At 46.1% G+C, this 25,734-nt stretch overlaps 1 protein-coding gene across 1 annotated transcript in view; it reads right to left on the bottom strand.

Moving 5' to 3' along the window:
• LOC144785418 (UPF0764 protein C16orf89 homolog) overlaps positions 1-25,734 on the bottom strand; it is a 793,662-nt gene that overhangs the window by 54,036 nt on the left and 713,892 nt on the right. Inside the window, exon 6 of the mRNA XM_078664337.1 lies at positions 1,510-1,614. Within this exon, the coding sequence (XP_078520463.1) occupies positions 1,510-1,614 (105 nt within the window). The remainder of the gene's footprint in view (positions 1-1,509; positions 1,615-25,734) is intronic.

The raw sequence follows: 25,734 nt of genomic DNA, 5'->3' as shown, positions 1-25,734 counted from the left end.
AAAGGCCTACTGTCTAAATGTTTCTTTTTTGCACTACAGTCTGGTGGTGTCCTGGCTACCCATGTGCAGAGATCCAACAGAGATGGTATGCTTGTTTGTATGATAATTGAGAGTGATGGTTGTGATAGCTTTGTAAATGTCGCAGCTGGAGCTAAAGCTCACGCTTTGTATACTGTGCAGAATTTGTAACAATAGGTCATGCAGACTCCTACGTTGTCAAGTCAGACACATATAACGTTCTCTAACAAAAGAGAATTCACATCATCGGAAACTATGTAGTGGAAAGAGCATGTACGCAGCATGATTATCTCAGTCAAAACAATGTCATTTTTTATGTCAGACTTGTTTTAAAAATTAATACATTGTTTTGCTGCATGGGCAGCGAGGGGGAAGAGGCTGGGTCATGATGCTCCTGTTTAACCATTTCCATTGTGACAGACCTGGACATGAACATTACTGTAGACATGAAAACAAGGTCTCTGAGAAGGGATTGAATGACTTGGACGTTGGGAAAGGGATTCAGGATCACTGAGAAAGTAGACATTGACATGCATATTCGAACAGTGAGACACTCACAGTAGGGCAATGGACCAGGCACACATATACTAGACCAGAGAACAAAAAGCATATACTCAAGGGCATAAATGCAGGGCACAGAGACAACGAAGCAGGGAAACAAATTCAGACTAACTGGCGCAACACTATATAAAGGAACTCAAGGTTTGAGAGACCCATATAAAGGGTGGTGAAAAGCAGACACAGACATTAGGTCTGGGAGACAGATGCTGACTCAGGAAATAAAAGATACTGACAAAGGAACAGGAAAACACAGTATGGAAAATTAAGCTAAAAGACATAGTCATGATTCTTGGGATCCATAAGAATTAAATGTATTACAACAAGGGGGTTGGGGATTTTGGGCAATGCCGGCGCCTCGGCTAAGGTGAAGGAGCGTTGCCCCACTGCTTTTCAGGAGTGCAAGTAAAAATAAATTGTTTATAACTGAAAGTTATTATCATTTTATATTTTCCTGTTGCAGGCATGTCAGCTTTGTCAGGTGGGGTGAGGCTGCTCTGCTGACAGAGCAGGGGAGGGGAGGCGTGGTTTGCACTCCCTAAAGTGCGCATGGGTGTTTGGCCGGCCATCAGGGCCACTTGGTGCACTTTTACCCCAACACAATTTAGTGCTTTTGGGAATTCTGTTTTCCTTTTCCCACCTGCACTAAATATTGGGCTTATTTTACCCTGGTGCTCTCTGCCATAGCGCCACAATTTTTGAGGTGCTGAGATTGCATCATTCTCTAAACTAGGACCGCAGCATACTAACATTTATAAGTGGATTTGATGATATAGATGATGGCAGTAGTTGATGTTAGCCCCAAGTCTAGCTACCATTATGATTTTAACCTATCATCAGTGATGTTAGTGCTGAATGAATTTCCAGTGATACCCCTTTGGTATTTTCTAGTTGATGTATTTTTTAAAGAAAGAATTGATTTTCCACCATTACCTGTTTTTCCAAAGCACCCAGTATCCGGTTCTTGCCAAGCCAGAATTTGCTTCAGCCACTTAGATTTTAGGAAGTCTGAGTACCCAGACAGGCCACAAAACATAACTAGAAATAAAATAAAAAGACATCATCTTTGTGCTATGCTCAGTCAAAATAAGAACAGACAAAACTGGAACACAGTCAGATTTGAATCTCCTTTAGAGAGAACACAAACTCTCTACATGCCTATTTTACCACTTACTTTGCATGTCCAAAGAGAAGTACATTGATTATCTTAGTCAAGTATGGAAAAAGAAGATATGGCACAATTATAAATCAAAACTACCAGTCCTTTATGTAGTTTTACAGGTTGAATTCAAAACTATAACATTTATTTTGAATTAACCATTAGGCTGGAATTACACAAATTCAGCATTGTGAGTTTAAGGTTTTAAGGTCCCTCAACCGTGTGTGGCTGGCACAGGTTTCCATGATGCTTGTTTCTGGTTCAGGGAGTGAGGAACCAGAATTCGATCTGGGCCTGGTAAACATGTAGTCATTACTAATAATTAGCGTGGTGTAGCTATTATGCAAATATAGAGAAATCGAACATTAATAAGCCTGCATACATAACCGCTTAGGGATTCATGTATACTTCGTTGCACGTTTTTCTGATCATACACAGAGACAGCTTGACCCGACCAGCGCCATTTTGTGGCCTAGTCCGCTCCCAGCACTAACAAAACCCTTCCCTTTACATAGCCAAAACCTGTTCCCTTGTGAAATAGTACAACTGTAGCAACCTGCTGCTTCTGCATGTTAGGCCTGTCAAGGTTATAGGTGGGGGTAGGTTGGGTAAGCGCATTCCAGGGGAGCGCTGTGCGGACTCTCTCGGAGTTAGTAGAAGGGAGTCACCCTCTCGACCTTGCTATAATGAGCTGAACTATACTGAGGAGGTTTTGTGTTCCATATATGGTCTTTCCTTTGCACCAACCTGTACCAGCCTGTACTTTTCCATCTTGGGTAGCGGATTCGAAATGTAACGGTATATATGTGATTTGCTGATAATGTGCCAGCAGTCTTCTTGGTGGATCTCATGGGTTAGGTCGCAAGGCGTTCCTCTGGCAGAGTTTGTTTGTCATAATAAACGATTGGACCTTATACACTGCCAACTGACTGATTATTGGTAATTGGTATTGGGGCTATCTGTAAGTATGGTTCTATTGGGGTTGTAACATAATTTTTGGTACTTCAGGAGGACCTGGCCTGGCAGTTCAGGCTGTACAGTTCCCATGGGGAAAAAGGTCAAGACTGATTTGCATATGGCTGGGTCCAAACTGGAATAGTGTGGTATGCAAAAAAAAGCAATGGATTTAACCCAGAACGGTGACTGAGAGATTGTTTGATTGGTCCATCATCTGTTCTTTTTACATTTGCCGCCCTGAGTGGGAAGGGTATGCCCAGACGTGGCTCCTGTGCTTGCTGTGCCACCAGATTCAAGCTAGCTTTGCTGAAGAGGGGTGAAAACTCAAAACCGGTCCCAGGATGCTTGTTTCTGGTCCATGGAGGACCTGGCCTTTCAGGCTGGACTGTCCCCTTGGGGAACAGGGTCAAGACTGATTTGCATATGGCTGGGTCCAAACTGGAATGTTGTGGCATGCAAAAAAACCAATGGATTTAACCCAGATCTTTGACTGGGGGTGAAGGTTTAATTGGTTCAGCATTCCGTCCATCATCTGCTCTTTGAACACAAGCTCTCTGGCACCAGATTTACCTCCAAAACACATCCTTTGTGACCCTCTTAAAAGAGGAGTTTACCTGATGTTTTCAGGAAAAGATGAGGAAGATCTGGTGAGTGCACAGTCTCTGAGAAACATGCCTTTTTCTTGCCTAGTCTTGCTTGTCAGTCTCGGTAAGACTGGTCAGCCTTAAGGTAGCCTTCCTCCAAACTTTTTGCTTGCTCAACAAGTGGGCCTGCAGCACTGATTGTGCCACCCACTTAAGTTGCCCCTTAAACTTGTCTCTGCCTATCACCGCAGAGCCTTTTTGTGCAGTTTACACTGCCATGTCAACTTGCTATTTAAAACCCCTTGTCAAGCCTTAAACTTCACTTTTATTATATAAAGGTCAAATCTTAGGTGGGTCCCAGGTAGCCCATAGGGCAGGGTGCTCTGTAATAAAAAGGTTGGACCCGTACTTTTGAGTTTTACATTTGCTGGTGGTGAAAAGCTTCCAAAACCATTTTTCACTACTGTGAGGCCTACCCCTTCCACAAATTAACATTGGGGATTCCTTATTACATCAAACAATCTGTAGTTTCCAATTGGAAGGAGGTAGATCTGTATTTCCCCTAGACAGCCACATATATTGGGAGCTTGGGTGTGATTTGATTTGCCATCATGGGAAGATGGAAGGGAGCAGCTCAGCACAGCCTCACTCTTACACCTGAATAGGATGTGTCCTGTTTCCACACAAAGGACTGCATACCTCCATGTAGTGAATTTGGAGCCAGGTCAGGAAGAGAGGACCTCTGTGCACTTCTAAGACCCTTCATTGAAGACCCCCCCCTCATCAAAGGCACCAGTTGGTATAAGAACTGGCCTTTGATCCTACCACTTCAGTACACTTCTGGACCTGTGGATACTCTGCTTGGAATAAGAACTGCTGTTCTGCTTAAGGACTGAAACTCTGCTGAACTGCTGCTCTTGAAGAACTGCTTTCTTGCTGTGCTGACCTGCTGCCGGTGCCCTTCTGGTCTGGGTGAGAAGGACTGGGCGTGCATCACTTGACCCCCAGAGTGACTCCAAGGGCTAGCCTTATGATCTGAAGTCTCTGGGCCATAACAGACTTCCAACTATCCCGCTTCTCCACCTGGGCTCTGCCATCTGTGAGTCTCCCCAGACAAATTCTGCCACCCCAGTCAGCGACCCTTGGAAGTGGGCCTAAGGTGCTTTCTCAAGATGTCACCGCTGCTGCAGAGAGGAACCGGTTCTTCACCACTTCTATGTGCTTAGCACTGACGTATGTTTGCCACTGCACGGATCTGAACTAGCACATCACCCATGTTTGAATGGATCAGAATCGACTCATCACTGCATCTGTATGGCTTGGAGCCTCCGCCCCGCCTTCTGAACCACCACTGTGCACCGTTATTAAAGTAAAGTCCTCACACCTCCCTTAATGACAGCTTCAACGCCAAAGCAAAAAACTTTTCATTGCATCGGAACTGACACATTGTCACTGGTGCACCACCAGGACCAGCGCATTGCTGTGAAATGCATGGATCGACATCGGCACATTGCCCCCTCTGCCCTCCTCAACACCATATGTCGACATAATCTTCTACGTTGACACAGCCTGGACTGAGGTAGTTTTGTTCAAAGGGCCCATCCTGGTCCCCTTAGCTGGCCTGTGTTCCATTGCAGTTGGCCTGAACCTTTGACTTTGTCTCGGTCTAGTGTGACCAGATATCCCTTGTTGGCACTTAGTGCTTTATGGCGGTGGCTTCATTTAATTCTTCTAAACTCAATATGTCTAGTTCTACTTATTGGAGTTTTGTTTTTTCGAGTCAAATAATTTATTAAAATGTAATCTATTTTTCTAAACTGGTTTAGAGTTTTTCTGGTGTTATGTTTTCACTTTATTACTGTTTGTGTGCTGCACAAATACTTTACAGATTGCCTGTATATCATATCATATATTGTATTTATTATACAGTTAATTGAAACCATAACATACAAACTTCATAGTAATACTTAACAACATTTCAAAGATTAAAAATTGTATACATATTTATAAAATCTGACAATATTAAAAAAGTCAATTCCAAAAGCAGCATTTCAAGTTGATGGCAATATATCCCAATTAGCTGATTAGTCCAAAAGGTGGAGTATATAATATGAAAGACAATAACAAAATGTCACAATGCATGTTACTGAGTGTTAACTTTCATTAACGTTCGTTTATGTTTGTCTTCTCTTAGTGCTGGGCATTATGCAGTGCAGTTAAAATAATGTTAACAAACTTCCCAGCCCTTGCTAGAACTTGGGCTGAATTATTACTGAAGCACAAATCAGATGCTTCCCTGCAATGTCTCAGTAGTTTTTCCCGATAGAATTGGACCAGTAGACGTCGACATTCATTGGCAAGATGGGGGCAACAACATAGCAGATGTAACCAGAACTCATGTGGATAATTGCAGAGTCAACAAGTTAACCGACCATTCCTCCGAGCCCACAGGTGCTTAAAATCATACATTGGAAGGGCTAACAGCCTCATATAAATAATTTTATTATGAGCCTGTGATTGGAGAGAGTAATTAAAATATGTCTGAGGTTCCCCTAACATACGAAGCATCAAGAGCTGTAAGGAGTGGTTTTTTGGGAAGTCGAGCAATGTCTCTCTCGAATGACACTAAAGTGATTTGACATTTTATCGTTTTTTTCACATTGACAGGGGAATGATTGAATTAGAAAGGCTTGAGATTTCAATCTTCAATGTGGAAGTGGCCAGGTGCAGCTGTCTGTGCCAGGGAGAGAGTTCGTCCGTGAATACCGATTGCAATTGTTCTTTCATGGATTGAGCTGGTGCACGCAAAGTGTAAATATAGAATTTAATTAGGTCTCCTAAACAGTGAAGATCTGCACTTTCCAGGCCCAGCTCAAGTCTCAACCTTGCCCTCCTTGCATGCTGGAGAGCCGAAAATATTTTTTCATAGGCCAATATTTGGTAGTTCACAAAAAATGAGTCCATTTTACCAGAGAAAGCTAGGTGACCATAGTACGCTGCCGGAAGTAGTTTGGCTCGTAGGACCCTCAGGATTGGTTTGGCTGTGGGACTGTGTAAATGCCGATTCAAGCGCCTCAAACTATGTATGACCCCTGCTCCCTTGGGCCGAAGGTGTTTGAGATGGGCTATTTGATGTCCTCTTTCATTAAACCAAACTCCTAGATAATTATATCTAGTGCAGGTCGCTATATGTAGATCACCTACTCGCCAAGACAACATTTTCTTTTTTTGATGTTTCCCAAAAATCACAACTTTAGTTTTTGACTCATTCATCAGAAGATTGTTTTTTGTGTTGTATGTATTAAGGGCAATAAGCGCTCTTTGTAGACCTCTTTTTTGTATGGTCCATAATAATGATGTAGTCAGCATATTGTATAATCTGTAATCGTATACCACCCAATTTTGAAGCTACCAGAGATGAGCCTGCCAGTTCTTTAGACAAGTCGGCGGTATAAAGATTAAATAGTAGAGGGGCTAGTACACAGCCTTGCTTCAGACCATGTTTTGTTATAATTTTTGCAGATACAGTTGTGGCACTTGTTTTAATCCTCACCCAAGTTTTCTGATGCAGTGACATTAGTGCAGAGAGGAGTGCCGATTGTATCCTCTAGGAATTTAATTTGTTCCGTAACGTCCCTCAGTTGACTCTATCGAATGCTGCACTGTAGTCCACAAAACAGCAGAATAGAGGTAGATGATTGGGCAAAGTGGCTCTCCAAGACAGGTGGGACATTGCTATTATATTGTCTGTTGTGGAACATCCTGATCTGAAGCCTGACTGAGTGCGGAGGAGGATGCTGTTTTCTGTAACCCATTTTTCGAGTTCTGCCAACAAGACGTGAACATAGGCCTTCGCTTTGATGTCCAATAAAGGTATTAGCCTTTAATTGGCTGGATCTGAGCGGTTACTCTTTTTATAAAGTGGATGTAATATTGAGCCCTGCCAGGTAAATGGAATTGTAGCTGTAAGAAAGGCCTGTTTAAGGAGCGGTGTAAGGAGCTCTGCCCAGAAAGATCGATTCGATTTAAAAACCTGTAGCTGGTATTCCATTTGGACCTGGCGCGCCATCATTCCTCATATGACTGATGATCTTGATCACTTTGGCTTCAGAGATGCCGGGGGCCCTGGATGTTTACCTGATTTGGAGCTTGAGGTGAGTAGAGGGCTTACAGCTCCTCTATCCCACTATTGTAGAGCTGATTGATGTCATTCACCCAAACATTCTCAGGTACTCCATTCTCCTTGGACTGACCACTATTGCTGACTTGGTTAATATATTTCCAAAATGATGCTGGATTTTTTTCTTTAAGAAGAGAGAAAATTTAAAGCCAGGCATCCTCAATTTGCTTAGCACGTTGCTCCCATACACGTTTCTTGTAGGCAGCTCGAAGGGATCCAATTGCAGAGCCTTGCGACGCTTTTCCCCCTCGGCTTGCATTTGGGGTATATTGGGGCTTCCATTTGATTTCCGGCTTTTCCTTATTTGGGTGCTGGATTGGATCATTTGGCCCCTGTTTCTATTGAGCATCCGTTGTTCTCCCCAGCGCCCGATGCAAGTCCATCAGGAGAGTGGGCCAGTAGTATTAATCCTGACTGCTTATGTGCCAAGCTACCCAGGGTTAAGCACAGGTTTATTTAGTGAAATTTAGTGGTTCACCCTGCAAGGGATTGTGGTTCTTGATTGACTGAGGTTCACACCCAGTCAACCAGCAATACCATTTTCACAGTCAAATCTCAGAAACTCTCCTCTATTGCAGAAATATTTGTTGAGCATTGTTTTGCTAGTGGAAATAAAAGTTTTATTTAAGGTGCTTTGGTTTGCTTCCCATTTGTCTATGGCCGTCCTTGTGGGAACTCTATGAAACGTAAGATTCCTGCAAAGGGTTTACCATGCTAATAGTCTGCCAAATTTCATGCATATTCATTGAAGAGCACCAAAGCTATTAGCAAACGAAATCGTTATTGCCCCCCTTTTTAATTTAGTTGCCCCATATGCAGCTGGACATACAATTCTGTGTAAGCAGAGACTAAGCATGCTAAATGTCTGCTAAAGTTCATGTACATACCCCAAATGATGCCAAGAGTTATTACAATTTCTTTTTTTTAAAAAGCCCTCCTGACTAATGTGCACACATTTAACAATTCCAAGAGTAACCTAATCATTCTAAGCACCTGCTAAAATCATGTAGTTGAAATGAAAATAAATAGTGCTAATTTTCTAGATAAATTAAATTACACATTTCAAACTTTCAATAGAGCTCTCAGATTTAATCACTTCATGTCAAATCAGACCACTTTTTAAATGCTAATTTCTCAAAAACTGCTGAATGGATTCAGACAAAACCAAGAAAAGGTACTTCCTTGAGTAAAGTTCCACTTACATGCAAATTTCAATCTAAGGGCAAAAAAATCCAATGTAATTTAAAATGGGAAATGTAACTTTTGGAGCTCACCTTTTTCTGCCTCCCATTGGATGGATATGCTTGAAACTTGACCCGGGGAGCCCTATATGGATATACCTTTATGGGAAGGTTTGGCACAGCTTTGTTGAACAGCTTCATTAATAAGCTAAACAATGGGTGATGTAATATGGGAGGTCATAAGCATGACATGACTGTGACGCAAGTTATGTTTTGCTTACCGAACAATAACCACAGAATTTCTGTGGTTTTTAAAATTTGTTTGGTAACCATAAGTGCACAACAAAAGAAATGTTCATCCATGGAGGATCCTGCATGAAAAGTTTTACACCGGTCTTTCAAGCAGGGGCAAAGAAGAAAAAGGGCAGGTCCAAAAAGTGCGATTCCCGGTGTAAATTCCCATAGGAAACTTTGCTCTCCATTACAGAAAAAAAGGCTAAGCGAGAAAACACCATATTTGGCAAAAAGTTAGAACTTTCCTCAAAATGCATTTGAGGTACACTACTCCTTAAGTTCACACAGCCCATGGCCTGCTGGCAGTGGCTACGCATGCTGCTTTATCCACTTTGCCCTCGTGTGTGCCCATGTTACCCTGTTGAATATATTATATATGACATGCCATACTATGTGCCTACCATGGGTAATTCATGTACCTACTTGTCGTGACCCGACAGACAGGACGATAGAACAGGAGGACACTGTGGGTCATGAGGAAGGTGACCAGGTCACCGGACACCACATCCTGTTAGGACACGACACTACTGTATCACAAAGTGTGCAAAACCAAAAAAAGTAGTTTAAAAAAAAAGCATTTGCGATGCCATCAGTGATGTATTTAATTATGTCATGTGTTGTCATGAGAGATGTAATATGCTTTGTCATAAGCAGTGCATGATAGGGGTTGAAGTTATAGTTAGTTCACTAAACTATAACTGGTGAATTTTAGTGTTTTTTTGGTTTTAAAACCTTAGGTTACTTCTCATTTGAACATCTATTTATAATCTTAATTTAACCTTTTTTAATTAGGTTACGATCTTTTTACCATATTTAACAATAACATCACCTTAATCCTTGTATTTTCAATGAATATATATAATGGGTAGTTCCCAAGTTTAGGTGGACAGCAGCTCCTGTATATGGAGCACACTGCATCACCACTGACACTCTGAATCTGCTCACCTCAAATCTCTGTTTTTAAGCATTGTATTAGCAGAGTGCCATCCATGTCGAGCTAAAGAGTGACAAAGCCTTTGCATTTTTACAGCAAATTCTTAAAGTATAGGATTAACTAGTGCCATCCACTTCCAGATGAAACATTACAAAAGCCTTTACCACTTCAGGCACAGGATGTACAGCTTTGGGTCAGTAAAATATCATCCAAGTCAACCAGAAATATATATAAATAAATCAACCCCTGCTCTAGTTAGAGCTCATCAGAGAGGTATAACTTTGGCTAGACACAAGTAAGCAAGCAACCAGTATAAGTAAAAACAATACCGTTTAAAGCTTAGAGTAAATAAACATACACAATCATGTATCTTTAGGCCAGACTTAATTTCACCAAAGATCATCTATCAATCGAAAAAAAAGTTGTCATATTTTGTTGCCTTTATTGCACATATTCTAGAGATATAAAAACACATATTTCACAGAGAGCCATACAAAAATGGGAACTATTTCATAGTTGTCTATAAAATATGGATACCATCATAATGAAAGCCCTGCCCAACAAAAACACTGTGCAGAGCTTCAACATTAACAGGGCTACTAGGATTACGCGCCGTAATGAGTAACAAGCAGCCATTTTGTATGGTTATATTATACTAGTGGAGAAGCGTGGCTCAATGGTTAGAGCGGCAGACCCTGAAGCAGAGGTCTGTCCTGGGACCAGGGTTCAATTCCTGCCTTGGCGGTTCTTGGACTCAATTTCCCCAGACATGATAATTCTCGCCTTGGTGCCTAGTCTAATCATGGGTCACACTCTGTGACTCTGGGCAATAGCTTGCTTAATCTCCACAACTTCCCCAGCAGCGCTTGGGTGCCTGGCTTCACCTTGGGGGTGCCCAGGAGTGGACATTTCACAGGAAAGCCTGGATGGGTTCCACAGCGGTATGAATACAGCGCTACGAGATCTCTGGGTAGAAGTGCGCTATAGAAATACAAACACACACATAATGCACTTAAGCTAGTTTAGCATCTTAGATCTTCGTGGAATATTATCTGCCTTAATTATTAGGATCCATTTTTAATAGAAACAATTTGTGAGAAAAAATGCAAATTTTGCGAATTGTACAGCACAATATGTGGCAAATGCAGTAAAACCACAAATATGCAGTAAACGCTGCAACCACAGAATCACCTAAATCCACAACCCTCACCATTGCTTATTGTTTTATGAACAATGTATTTAAGAATGTTAAATAAAATCGACATATTCTATTGTTCCGAATCCCATTGCTTTTTTCTGCAGGATTTGAAATCCTCTTTATTCAAGATTTTCAGTAATGCAGAGTTACTGCAATGGAAATCATGCACAATGTTTGGCGACAGTCTTTTCTCAATACTCAGGCCAATGACCATGTATATAAATCGTTCATCACTCATATGGTGTTATTGATATCGTTTCGAGAGCAGATAATCTAGAGTTGACATTGCAGATTATAGTGCTCAATTACAGGATGCATTGAAAAGTCACAAAAAATAAGAAAGTGCAATTTCAACAAACCAGGAGGGAGGGAGGGAAAGTGAGGGGAAAAAAGGAAGGGGGGAGTGACCGTTCAGGGTCGTCTAGTCAGAAGGATTAATGTCCTTTTACGTATGGTAATCTTCATTACTCCGGGTCCCGTAGTCCTCGACACCTTCGTCCACAAGTGAGATAATTCTATTTCCGAAAGAAAAAAAGAAAGAAGGAATGCTGGACTTACCCCCAACCCCCCCTCCCGCCGGGAGTACAAAAGGGTACCTGTCCCAGCATTCCCTCTGAAATACCAAGCCCAAGATGAAGGCCGGCACACAAAGGGAGGGAGGGAGGGAAGTCACGAAGGTGTCGAGGACTACGGGACCCGGAGTAATGAAGATTACCATACGTAATAGGACATTACCCCAGGTCCCACCGTCCTCGACACCTTCGTCCAAAAGTGAGACATACCAGCAACCCGGCATTCATCCACAAGAAAAAACACAACAAACCACCAGGACAGCACAGAAACCCAGAGATTTATTGGAAATACAGAAATCAAGGGCGAGCACAACCCAACACCCCTAAAGCAAAACCGCCCACCACGCCCTGCAAATTGGGAAGGCGATAATGCTGGATGAAAGTATTGGGAGAAGCCCAAGTGGCCGCCCTACAAATCTCAGAGAGAGGAACACCCCGGACCTCAGCCCAAGACGCCGCCACCCCTCTAGTAGAACGACCCTGGACACCCACCGGAGGAGGGGAACCAGAAAGAGAGTAGGCCAAAGAAATGACCTGCTTCAGCCATCTACCAATCGAGACAGAGGAAGCCTTGCGGCCACGGGAAGCAGCCCCGAAGGAGACAAAAAGGGAATCCGAAACACGAAAGGCAGAAGTGTGCTCCAGATACACATGCAGAGCCCTGCACACATCCAGCAAGGACCAACAAGGACCCCCCGGGGAATCAAAATCAGGGCCCAAAGCAGGCAAGACCTGGGCCCGGTGAAACTGAGAAGCGACCTTAGGCACGAAAGCAGAATCAAGGCAAAGAACCACCCCACCCTCCGAAAAGGACAAGAAAGGTTCACGCGCCATCAAGGCCCCCAACTCACCAAGGCGTCGAGCAGAGGTGATGGCCACCAGAAACACCACCTTCAAGGTAACAAACTTCAAGTCCACGTCCGACAAGGGCTCAAAAGGAGGATCCAGCAAAGCCCGAAGGACCAAAGGCAAATCCCACAAGGGAAAGGAAGGCCTGGACACAGGACGAGAAAGGGAAAACCCACGGAGAAGACGAGAAACCAAGTCCTCATCATCCGACAGGGTCCCCCACGGGGAACGAAACGCCCTCACAGCCGCCCACTGAGCCCGCAAAGTGGACACAGCCCAACCCCTCTCGAAACCTTCCCACAATAATTGAAGCACAGTCTGCAAGGAACACAGCAAAGGGGAAAGGCCCAACCCCGCACACCAACGACTGAAATTACTCCAACGACGATCATAAGATCGGAGGGTAGAAGGTCTACGGGAACCCTGAAGAGCCACAGCTAAATGCTCAGGGAAGCCACGTCGCCGCCACCCCTGCCTCTCAACCTCCACACCGACAGCCGCAACCGGAGAAGAGCAGAGGTGTAGCTAGAGCTTGTGGCGCCCGGGGCTATCCTTCAGATTGCCGCCCCCCTGGGGGGTGCTGGGGAAAAAGCGCGGCGAGCACCTGAAAGAGGTCTGAGAGACACGTAGTATAGTTACCTCGATTATGCAAGTTACATGCACATACATGACACGGTCCAGGGCTAGACAGCCCCCGTCACCAAAATAGTGCCGCCTGGGGCGGATTGCCCCCACCTTGCTACGCCGCTGAAGGAAAAGCAGAAGGAAACCCAACATTTTCATCAGTTCTACCTACCCTGTTTGTGACATCGCACCCATAACATCACAGCTTGTGCTGGACCCTTGTCCCCTATGTGCCCCATCCATGACTTCTCACTTATGACATCAGAGCTGGTGCAGGACCCCTGTCCTCTGGTCATATTCAAGGCACCTACCCCATCATGTGCCCAGCTTCTGTGGCACAAAGACCTACTCCTCTAGGCATAAGCTGCAATCGTAGAGAACTGGTTTTTGGGTTTGCTGATCTGGTTAAATTTACAAGAACCCCCCTCCTCCCCTGCCTCTCACAACCTTACCTGGGTCCTGCGACACCCACCGGGGCTGCCCTCATCCTTGGTTTAAGTGTCTGCAAACCCTATTTAGAATCCACCTCTCTCCATGACTCAGCATCACTCTGTGAATGAGTTACACTGAAAGTAATGCCCAGGCTCTAGGACAAACAACACTGCCATCTTTAATCAATGTGGATCTTTCCCCCAACAACATTCTGCAAGAGACTCAAGATGTTAACTACAATATGGCATCCTCAATACACCCCACAAGGCAATGGTGACATCCTGAATCATGGAAACATAACCAAAATGTTAGCATCCCACTCAAAATGTTGCCATCCGAATTCCAATGATATCACTGCTATTCAATTCATACAATCTGAACTCATGCCATAAGGAAGCTACCGCAGTAACAAGGTCTTCTTTTGCAGGGTCTGACACCATTTGTGAAAATCTGAAGATTCTAGAAGAATGGGGCATGCTAATCACCTTCCCAAAGAAGCCCTACTATGCTAAAGCTCTCCAAAAACAGAAACATGAAAAAGAATCCTCATTGCTCCATCTAAACCAAGCAAGCATTTTGCGGCACTTGGGTGGGGAACCCGCATACCGATCAACATCCCTCTCATGGTATGCGCCAGGTACACTTTAATCATCTGTTCTAGCCAGTTCAAAATCATTAACAATTGCCACAAATCATAAGGCCAGGAGGAGGCTTTATTCAATTACTGGACCCCCTGTTGGAAATCCCTACGAGGAATCGGGCTGGCTTGATTCAACTTTACAAAGTTCAAAACCGACAAAATCGACATAGCTGCCAAGGTTTCAGATTGCTTATGTGTGACATTTTCATAATTTCAATGTAATTATGAGTGACATTCAATGATTATGAGTGACACTTTCTCGCGAGCAAAATCAAAGATATGAAGACAAGGGAAACATATAAATATCAGAAATCACAACTATTTGAGCAATGAGAAACTATAGGATCATCTTAAAACTGCTTCCAAAAAGCACCAGGAATGGAAGGGAACTGTGAGACGGACTGACCCAAACAAGATGTGAGAGGCCCCAGCGCACGTTCTCAGTTAGAATAAATTATCACAATTATTCAGTCTTGGTTTCAATCTGCAGCTGCCTGGTGTTCTAGAGGGCACTAGAATATTCTGCACATTGAAGCCTCAACTTTCGAAGAAAAGCTCATGAGTTTCCTGTTTAAATGCACCCCCAGGAGCGCTGATGAATGCAACCCCAGCAGTGTCAGCATCTAGTGCTCTGTTGTCAGCACGATCACATGAGGTAAGAAGCACTTCATGCCTCCGTCTGTTTGCATCATCAACCTAGAGGCCTGTTCTATTGTCTCGTGATAATATTGCTGAAGTGCGTACATGGACAGACGTGGAAGTACTTCAGCAATCACATGACCATAGAACTGGCCACAAGGTTGTTGATACAAACCAGACGTGAACTGCTTAGCTCATGCGTTCACACTGTAGATAAACTGATATAATTAAATCTAAGATAATTGAGGCTCTCACTTGATGGATGGAGTCTTCCGGGGTCAGGTTCCTGTGTCAGCTATTCCACATGTATGTGGTAGCATCCTGCTCCGAGCACACCCCTTTTTTTGAAGGGTGGTTGACTCTCTGGCATGGTAGCTGATGACCCTTCATATTTCATCAGAGCGCTGTGTGTGTGTTCTGAAAACCTTTTAGTTTTACTTCATTTGCAGCACGATAGCAGCACTGGGTGAGGCGTGTTCAATGGCAGGCAGCCCTTGGTTTTCAGAGTGACCGAGAGACGAGGAACCTCCAAGAAAAGACGCCTTATCCCGGGTGAGACACAGCAGGGCATGAGAGGCACAGGCGGTCGACACATTCCAACAGGTTTCAAAAAATCCACCCCTTCCCCCGCAAAAAAACACTGCACGTTTGAAGGATCGGTCCGGGACTTGTGCTATCTGGCAGAGGGTCCTGATGAATGACAAGAAATCACTGTACTGGCGGCAGGGAGTTAAACTGGGGCGACACACGAATGTGAGACTTTAACCTCACGCCTGCATGATGACGTGAGCTTCGGGAATGGGGTGCACGGGGCTGTGCTCGGCGGTGCGCAGCCAGCGCTTGCACTTTAAACGGCAGCCAGGCAGCACTGGGCTGTTGCGGCGGCCTTTATAATTTATTTAGGTACACAATGTACCCAAATAATTATAAAGGCCACCGTAACAGCCCAGTGCCGCGCGGCGCCGCCCTGAAAATTGTGACGCCTGGGGCAGACCGCCCCCCCCCCCCGCACCACCCTAGCTACGCCGGTGGAGAAGAGACAGGGACAGGGACGAACGCAGGGGAGACGGGGACAGGGGGAGAAACCAAGGGCCCTGGATCGCCAACAGACGGACCGTCGGAAACCAAGACCTCCGTGGCCAAAAGGGCAGGACCACAACCACAAGCGCACCAGAAACCGAGTAATCAGCGCCAGGGGAGGAAAGGCATAAAGCAGGCGCGGAGGCCAACGAACCAACAGGGCATCCACCCCCCAACAACCTTCCTGCTGGAATCGGGAGCAGAAGCGAGACAGCTGCGCATTCTGCCGGGAGGCAAAGAGGTCCAGAAAGGGACGCCCAAACCACACGCACACAAGCCGAAACGCAACCTGGGTGAGAGACAACTCCAACGACCCCGGAAAGCAATGAATCAGGGCATCCGCCACAAAGTTGTCCACTCCCCGAATGTGAATCGCCGTCAGAGACAGAAGGTGACCCTCCGCCCAACAGAACAGGGGAACAACCACAGCGTTCAGAGAGGCCGAATGGACCCCCCTTGATGGTTCAGATACGCCACAGTCACCACATTGGCGGAACGCACCAGAACGTTCCGACCCAGGAGCAGGGCACGAAACCCCATCACAGCCCGACAAACCGCCGTCAGTTCCCTCCAGTTGGAGGAGCGGCGACACTCCAGGATGGACCAACGACCCTGAAGGGACAGACCCCAAGGTCGCCCCCCACCCCAGGGAGCTCGCATCTGTAGTCAAAAGCAGAGAAGGGGAAGGCTGCAGAGGGAGACCCCGAGACAGATTCAACCCAGTCGACCACCAATTAAGAGTCGGGAGGACCACGGGAGACACAGGCAGAAGGAACTCCAAATTCCCAGACACAGGATCCCAATAGGACAGAAGATAACTCCACAGGGGGCGCAGGCGGAACCGAGCCCAAGCCACCGTAAAGACCAACGCCGCCATCAGACCCATAAGCCGCAACCAGAGGCGGACCGGAAAACAACCCGAGGGACAGGCAGGAACACACGGTTGAGGTCCGTACGAAACCGGGCCCCAATGAACACCAAGTCCTGAGACGGGGACAACTGACACTTCGGGATGTTGATCAGGAACCTGTGCTGACACAACGCGGAGCAAACCAACTCCTGCGCCTCCAACAACAGGACCCGGAAAGGAGCATGAATCAGCCAGTCGTCTAAGTAGGGGTACACCATCACCCCCTGAAGATGAAGCCCAGCCACCAAGGGAGCCACCACCTTCGTAAAAACCCTCGGGGCAGACCGCAGACCGAAGGGCAACACACGAAACTGGAAGTGACGCCCCTGAACACAAAACCTCAGGAAGCGACTGGGCCGAGGATGCACCGGAACGTGGTAGTAGGCATCCTGAAGATCCAGGGTACACATGAAGTGTCCCGGAAGCACCAAAGGAATCACCCTCTGCAACGTCTCCATGCAAAAGGGAATTCTCAGAACCCACCTGTTCAGAACCCTCAAATCCAGAACCAGACGGTAACCCCCGTGACCTTGGGCACCAGAAAAATCAGGGAATAAAAGCCCGACCCCAACTCCGCAGGAGGGACCTCCTGAATGGCCCCCTTTAGAAGAAGATCCTCCACCCCTCGAGAGAGATGAAACCTTTTGGATCGGCATGCAGGCCAAGGAGTTGGGCGGACACCGGAGTCCCGGGGGGGGGCAGAGAACTCTACCAGATAACCCTCGCGCAAGATGTCTAACACCCAAGGGTCAGAACAGGACTGAACTCAGACGTCCAGGAAGAAGCGCAGCCGCCCTCCTACCAACAACCCGGGAACCACAGCCAAGGAGTCAGGAACGGGGTTTATCAGGAGGAGGGGACCTAGCCTTACGATCCCGACCCCGACCAGAAGAAAACCTCCCCTGCCCTTCCGAAACTGCCTACGAGAAGAAGGGCGGAAGAAAGGCCTAGGCTTAAAGGGAGCAGGGGCAGAAGAAGAAGCCTTAAAAGAAGAAGAGTGCTTCTTTTCCTTAAATAGCTTGTGCAATTTGTCTTCCAACTCCCCCCCAAACAGCATAGAACCCTGGAAGGGCATACGCAGAGCACAAGACTTCTGTGCAGAGTCCGTCTTCCAGTCCTTCAGTACAAGACTGCGATGAGCCGCCACACAAGCGCCGCCAGAGAGGGCAGCCGCCCGCACCACGTCAAAAGAGACATCAGAAAGCAGCTCCACCTGATGCTCGATTTGTCCAAGAAGAGTGGAACAGTCTGTGGCATCATCCATAGACTGATAGAGGGACTTAATGTCAGACAGCAAGGACTGCGACACGTAAGTACCATAGACACCAGCCCTCAAGGCCAGATGGGAGCCAGAATACACTTTCCGGAGAGCAACGTCAGCCTTCTTGTCCACAGGATCCTTCAGCGCAGCGTCCTCCGACAATGAAGTGCGTCCCACCAAACTTGCCACAAAAGAGTCAATGGGGATCAAATCCGGGAGCTCCAAAGCCATATCCTGCAGGGGGTAAAGCCGGGCCATAAAACGCGGAACCAGAATACGATCAGGATCAGCCCACTCCCGCTTCAAAACATCCTTAATAAAGGGGTGCACCGGGACATCCACCGTGGCAGAACTCTGGAACTGCCTCAGCAAAGAACTACCAGAAGTACTGGGGGTAGCCAAATCAGCGAAGCCCATGTTCTCCTTGACATGACGCAAAATTTCCAGCAGAGCATCCTTGTCAGGTTGAGGTCAGAGTCCCCTGCCACCGCAGACTCATCCCAGAGGAGTCCGAAGAAACAGGAGCAAAAGCTCTGCCAGCACTCATCTCAGCAATGGTCTCCTTAATTGTTTCCTTAATTAAGCGCTTCAAACGTGCATCATCACCCCCATCAGGGCGCCTGGACTTGGCCCTAGGAGAAGGAGAATGAGATGAACTCGAGGAAGAGGAGGACGACCTCTCCCTATGGCGTCGCTTCTTAGAACACTTGCCCATCTTCAGAAAACGGCCAAAGAAGCACAGCACAGTAAACAGAAAGTAGCAAGAAGCAGGAATCGCCAAAAATCGCTATGCGGTACTCACCACTGCCCCGCCATTTAAGCACCAATCAATTAGCCCGGGACAGGAGCGCCTGACCTCCATGAGGACGGAAGTCAGGCCGAGGAAACCGGAAGGCGTCATCACACCACAGCCAATCCGGCTTCGAGCAGGAGGCCACGCCCCCCAGAAAGCCAGGCAGACCGGGAGGGGCGACCATCAGGCAAGCGCTGGACCACGCGGAACATCATCCATGCGTGGCCATACCAGCGCGAAACAGCCCCCACGCCATTCCCCTGAGGCCCGGCAGGGGGGGAGAGGCAGAAAGATCCAGACGACAACGTCCAAGTAAGTCCAGCGCGGGAGCTCCGAGCTCCTAGCGCTTCAATCTCCTCTGTCAGAATGACAGAAAAAAAGAACAGAGGGAATACTGGGACATGTACCCTTTTGTACTCTCGGCGGGAGGAGGGGTCGGGGTAAGTCCAGCATTCCCTCTTTTTTTTTTGTCGGAAATAGAATTATCTCACTTGTGGACGAAGGTGTCGAGGACGGAGGGACCTGGGGGTAATACAGTCTTTATTGGTGTTTGCGGTTGGTTTGTCCCATGTTTCTCCTGATTGCCCAGGACTTAGGGGTGTGAAGGCACCGCGTCATCACATTGCAATCGTGTATATAGTTGCAGCGGTTCCCATATCTCTCTAGGTTGGGTTTGAATGGGCATTAGGTCCCAGTATGCAGATAGCTGTTCCTGACAAAACTCCTTTTCCCTGAGCCATTCCTCTCTTTGTGGTGCACGTGTCCTATCCCAGTTCATTGCAATGCATTGCTTGAGGAGCAGGAGGAGCAAGGCAGTAAGCTTTCTGCTATCGGTCGGTAGATACCTAACATATCCAAGCTGCACCGTCAGCGGGGATCTCTCCATGGGTATGCCTGCCATCTCCTGTATTGCATCAAAAACGGTCGCCCAGTAGTGTTGAATTTGGGGGAATTCCCATACAAAATGGAGGAAAAGTTGCATCAGGGACCTACATCGATAGCAGAGTGCCTCAGTGAACAGTCCCATTTTGTGAAGCCAATCTGGTGTCCTACACAGTCTGTGGAGGAATTCAACATGTATAAGACGCAGTCAGTAGTTCACAGAGAGTGCTAGTGATTGCGCGCTTCAGAATGACCAGTGTTCCTGTGTGATTGAGATGCCAAGGGCGCCTTCCCATTCTTGATGAGCGCACAGTGTACGCATGGGTGCTGTGTGTTGCATATCTGTGTATAGGCCTGTGATTCGCTTATGTGATGAGGGGTTCTTCAAAAAGCACTCCAAGGTTCGAAATGTGGGAAGTGCAGCTAGAAAGGAGGGGAGGCAGGCGAGCATAGTAGCACGCAGCTGGTAGTATGTCATCTTTTCTAAAGTAGTCAGCCCTTTTTCCTCCCTTACGTGATGTGGCACAATAAAGATGCCTTCCAGGAAAACATCTCCCATTTTAGTGAGCTGCATTGATCGCTTTCTGGCACAAGGGCCAGCCTCCGCCTAAAACTGCAACACCGGGTGTTTGAGCGGGGGACCAAGGGGGCATACATTGCTTCCAGTCGCATTCTTAAGGGTAGCCTGTGCCAAGCCCACACAGGGCATCCTACCATGTCCACTTCGGTCCGGGGTCGCGTCTTGTTTAAAGCCAATGGAAGAGGTAGCGGCCACCTGACCATGCCCCGGTGCAGAGTGCACCATGAATTGTGTAGGCTGTACCCAGTGGAAGGCAAACTGCGCTTGGGCGCACCAGTAGTACAGGTCCGAATCCAGCGCACCTAGCCTACCCAGCTCAAATGGCAGCGGGACAATTTCCCAGGCTATTCTGGGCTGTTTACCTGCCCATGCAAAAGTGATCATGTTTGCGCATAGCTGCATCCTAAAGCTGTGGGTGAGTGGGATATTCGTGATGAGGTAAAGGAGCAAGGGTAAAACTAATTTTTTTTTGCAATGGCCAGCTGTCCAGTCAAGGACAGTGGCAATGCAATCTAGCTCTTTATGCGCAGCTCCTGACAGTCCATCAGTCTGCCATAGTTGGATTGGCAAAGCTCCTCAGGGTTGCAACAAATCCATATACCCAGATATTTCACCGGGTCATGTGTCCACTGCAGGTGAAATTCCGAGTATACCCGAGTGGTGGCGTCCGTCAGAGGGAAAATTGTTGATTTTGCCCAGTTGATTAATATCCCGGATAGCCCACCAAATCTGAGGAACTCTCTGGTCAGGGGATCAAGCTTGACTGCTGGGTGTTTAACGAATAATGGGATGTTGTTCGCATACAGCGAAACCAGTACCAGCCGAGAGGTGAACACCAGGCCCCTGTGGGCATGATGCTCTCATAAACAAGTCCCCAGAGGGTCCATGGCCAAGGGAAAGAGCAAGGTTGACAGAGGGCATCACTGGTGGGTGTCTTTGGAAACTGGGAACAGGGGTGATGTCACACCATTGACTCTTCTTCACGCCGTGTGGAGTGAGCAGAGGAGCGCTATTAATTTGATTAACTTAGTGCTAAGTTCTATACGGCCAAGGAGGGCAAAGAGATATGGCCACTCGAGCAAATCAAATGCTTCGGTGGCATCTAAGAAAATTGCAGCTGCATGCAACCTCGGGTCCACCTCCTGCATTGTGGCAAAGAGTGTTTCAAGGTTGTGAGCCATGTTCCTGCCAGGGACAAAGCCACATTGGTCCGGGTGTAGCACCATTGGCAGCAGTGGGAGGAGTTGTGCCGCAATGAGCTTGGCAAGGATCTTATTGTCCAGGTTAATCATGGAAAGCGTCCGGTATGAGTCACATCTGAGGGTGTCTTTGTCAGGTTTCAAGATTGTAATAATTAGGGCCTCGCAAAGTGATGGGAGAATCACCCCCTCCTCCACGGATTCCTTGTACATGTTTATTAGATATAAGACAGCATAATCCTTATAGAAGATGGCTGAAATGCCATAAAGGCCAAGGGTCTTGTCTCCTGGCAGAGCTCAAATAGTTCTGATCACCACCTCCACCATGAAGGGTTAATCAAAGTAGGCTCCATGCCCCTCCTCCAGCCACAGCAACTGCAGAGTGTAAAACAATTCAGTCGTTTCTTGTTGGGCTCAATAGAGGGATGCGCAGAAGGAGATCATTTCAGCTTGAACAGCTGATTGGCCCACTGCCAATTCATTGTCAGCTATGCGTAGCTCAGATATGTAATCACTGGCCCAGGGCTTCTGAAGGAGCCCCACCTGCTTCTTTCCTGCACGCTCTCCCTCTCCGTATCGCCGGGCTCTGGATTCCTTGCTTAAGAAGTGAGTTTCTCGAATGGCCATCTCTTGGAATTCATCTAATTTGACTCTAATTGTGCATAGCAGATTTTTATTTTTACTGTCAAAAAACTCCTGCTCTAGGGCCTGTATTCACCTTCTAATCGTTTGAGGTTCCCTGTAGTGAGCAAAGAACCCCTGCTTGTTTGGCAATGCATTCACCCGGTATGAAAGTTTTAAACGCTTCCCATAGGGTTGAAGGGGAGTCGACAGTGCCTTTGTTGAGAAGGAAGTTCTCAGATATGGCCTGTCTAATGGTTTCTCAGAAGGACTGGTCTCGCAACATTCCCAGCGGGAGTCTCCAGGTGAAAGCTCTTGTCAAGTATCCGGGAAGATCTAGGGGTCATTTCCGATTCGGGAAAAAATGCTCCGAATAGAAGTTCAGAGCATTTTTCCTGTACGAATCGTACCCTGCAACATCCCGCGTACGTATGTCGAAGTACGATTCGTACCAGGAGCCGGACTCTGTACGAATCGTACAGAGACGGTACGACTCAAATCCCCGTACGAGACTCTGTCGGAACCCGCTGTACGCGAGATCTGTACGGCTCGCGGCTAGTTTATACAACCCAGCAAGTACGATACGTGTCGGGTACGCACAGTACGACCCTTTTTTTACGGGAGTTGAAAACAGCCGTAAAAGCAGAGTTTGCGCCGAAACAGGTATGGAACGGCCCCCTCCGGGTAAGGTGCGTACCCCCCATGATCGCAGGGCTACGCCCCGTACACCCAGTGTACATGGGGTATGGTGCATAACCCCTATGATCGCAGGGGTAAGCACCGTACCCCATGTACGCTGTGTGTACAGTGGTACCACTGCGATCTGGGGGGTACGCACCGTATCCCATGTACGCTGGGTGTACGGGGCGTACCCCAGCGATCATGGGGGGTATGCACCGTACGGTGTGTATGTGATTGTGTGCTTTTCCGTACAAATCACTCTTACCTGACGTGGACCGTACGGATCACGTCCTGATGCCCCAGTCCGCATCGTACTCGTCGGGTCGTACGGCGTGTGTACGAGACGTACGGAGAGGGCTCCAGATACGATTCGTACAGACGTTTTTTTTACTGGATCGGAATCAACCCCCTAGTGTTAGAATCAAGGGGGAGGGATCAGAGAGGGTCCGGGGCAGATGCATCACCTCTGCAACCCAGGTCGCTGCATCATGGGAGACCAACCAGCAGTCGATCCTCAACCAGGAGGATCCAGTAGATGACACACATGTGCCCCATGATCCGTCGGGGTGTCTATGTCGCCACACGTCTATCAGATCAACCTCTTTGATTATGACCTGTAGATGTGCTGCTGCTCGAGGATGAGGGCGGGGGAGAGTCTCCCGGTCTGTCTTTTTTGGCATTGAGTTCTATGTTACAGTCCCCGCCCCGATTATAATTCCTTGGCCAAGAGACTTCACCACTCTACCGACCTCCGCATAGAAGTCAGGGTCGTCATTGTTAGGGCCATATATTGAAATCAGTCTGGCTAATGAGCCAGGCTACATAACATATCTCCCCATCTTATTGGATGCAGTGACGCACGTGCGCCAGTGCAGCCCTTTTCCTGACAAGTATGGCCATCCCTCGAGCATAGTTTTAGTATTATGCAGTGTGTATTCCACCAACGCACCCCGCTCGCAGCCTCCCATAGGGGTGCTCAGTAAGATGCAGCTCCTGCAGGAAGAAAATGTGTGCTTTATGTTGGTCTAACTGTGCGGCCACCATTGTTCGCTTTCGCGCATCATTAAGGGCCATGTAAATTCCATGTGATGCACTTCACTCTGATCATGTTGCCCTATCTGACAATTCACCTACGTGTGCCCAGTGCTGTGAATCGCGCCAGGTAAATCAGTCAAAGGGTAGGTGTTAGAAATGGGAATTCTGGCTAGCTGAGACTTGCGCCCAAGCGAGGCAGAAGCCACCACTCTAGTCAGTATAAGGGAGTTACACTTCTAAAATAATCCCTGCTCACCCCCTTGGTAGCTTCTCAAGAGCAGCCAGGCTTATCTTAGAGGCAGTGTGTAAAGCATTTGCACATAACCAACAGTAAAACAGTGTAGGCACTACAAAAGGACCCCATACCGGTTTAGAAAAATATCCAATTTTTATATACTTAAGACAAGACCAAATACGATAAAAAAAAATCCACAATACTATACTTCAAAATCTTCACTTCAAAATATGCTTTAAAAATAGTTCCTTGATGTCGATAGCTCCGTCCGGGGCTATCACGGCATCATGAACAACAAATCCAACAGTTGTGGCTGGTCGCGTGGGTAACTAGACACAATATCGAAAAAAATATATAGAATGGACATAATATTGAATCCAAAATATAGAATGGACATAATATCGAATGGACATAATATAGTGGTTAATAATATCGAAATGCAGGTAAGTAATATCGACTGTCAAAATGTCGAAGAACATAATATAGGTATTAAAATATATTGAATTTTTAATAATATCGAATTTCTTAAAGTGTTTTGTAAGTTAGTATATGTGTTAAAAGTGTATATTATTTTTGTAATGTATGTTCAATTTTTTTAAAGTAATGAATTTTATGTTATTTAATTTTTGCTTGATTTAATTTTGTAGCTTGCGGGTTTATAGGGGAATAGGGTGGGAAGTAATTTAATTGTAATTAAGTAAATATTTATTTCTATATCTTGGTATTGATAATTAATTTATTGTTAATTAAATATTTATTGGTAATTCATTTTTATTAATTGATAATTATGTTAATTGTATTCATTTACTATTCGTAGCGGGTTGTGGGTTTATAGGGGAATAGGGTGGGAAGTAATTTAATTGTAATTAATTCATTATTTAAATTATTTTTGTGTATTGATAATGAATGTACTGTTAATTATTAATTGGTGTTTTATAAATTATTTATTAATTTTTGGTATTGAAAATTAATTGGTTGTTATTTAATTATTAATAGGTAATTAATGTTTAATAAATAATCATTATTGGTATTTACAATTAATGAAATATTAAATATTTTGGAATTGGTCATTCTTTTTAAGTAATTTTTTATTGGTATTGCTAATTAATTTTATTTTATTAAAGTATTAAATCAACACTTTCCCTACTGTTGCACTCACTGGAGTGGGAATAGTATTTTTTTTACCCTATGCTATCCAACGCTTTCCCTACTGTTGCACTCCCTGGAGTGGGAATAGTAATATTTACCCCTACGCTATCCAACCCTTTCCCTACTGTTGCACTCTCTGGAGTGGGAATAGTAATTTGTACCCCTACGCTATCCAATGCTTTCCCTACTGTTGCACTCAATGGAGTGGGAATAGTAATTTTTACCCTCCCGCTATCTAACGTTTTCCCTACTGTTGCACTCACTGGAGTGGGAATAGTATTTTTTACCCTCCCGCTATCCAACACTTTCCCTACTGTTGCACTCACTGGAGTGGGATTAGTCCTTTTTTCCCTCCCGCTATCCAACGCTTTCCCTACTGTTGCTCTCACTGGAGTGGGAATAGTAAATGTTACCCTCCCGCTAGCCTATGCTAAAAATATTGAATATTTTTTATTAAGTAAATATATATGTGTTAAAAATTTTTTTTAT

The sequence above is a fragment of the Lissotriton helveticus genome, chromosome 10 (genome assembly GCF_964261635.1).
Source record: "Lissotriton helveticus chromosome 10, aLisHel1.1, whole genome shotgun sequence".
Classification (NCBI taxonomy): domain Eukaryota; kingdom Metazoa; phylum Chordata; class Amphibia; order Caudata; family Salamandridae; genus Lissotriton; species Lissotriton helveticus.
The sequence above is the reverse complement of the archived record's forward strand: the minus strand, read 5'-3'. Positions and strand labels throughout refer to the sequence as shown.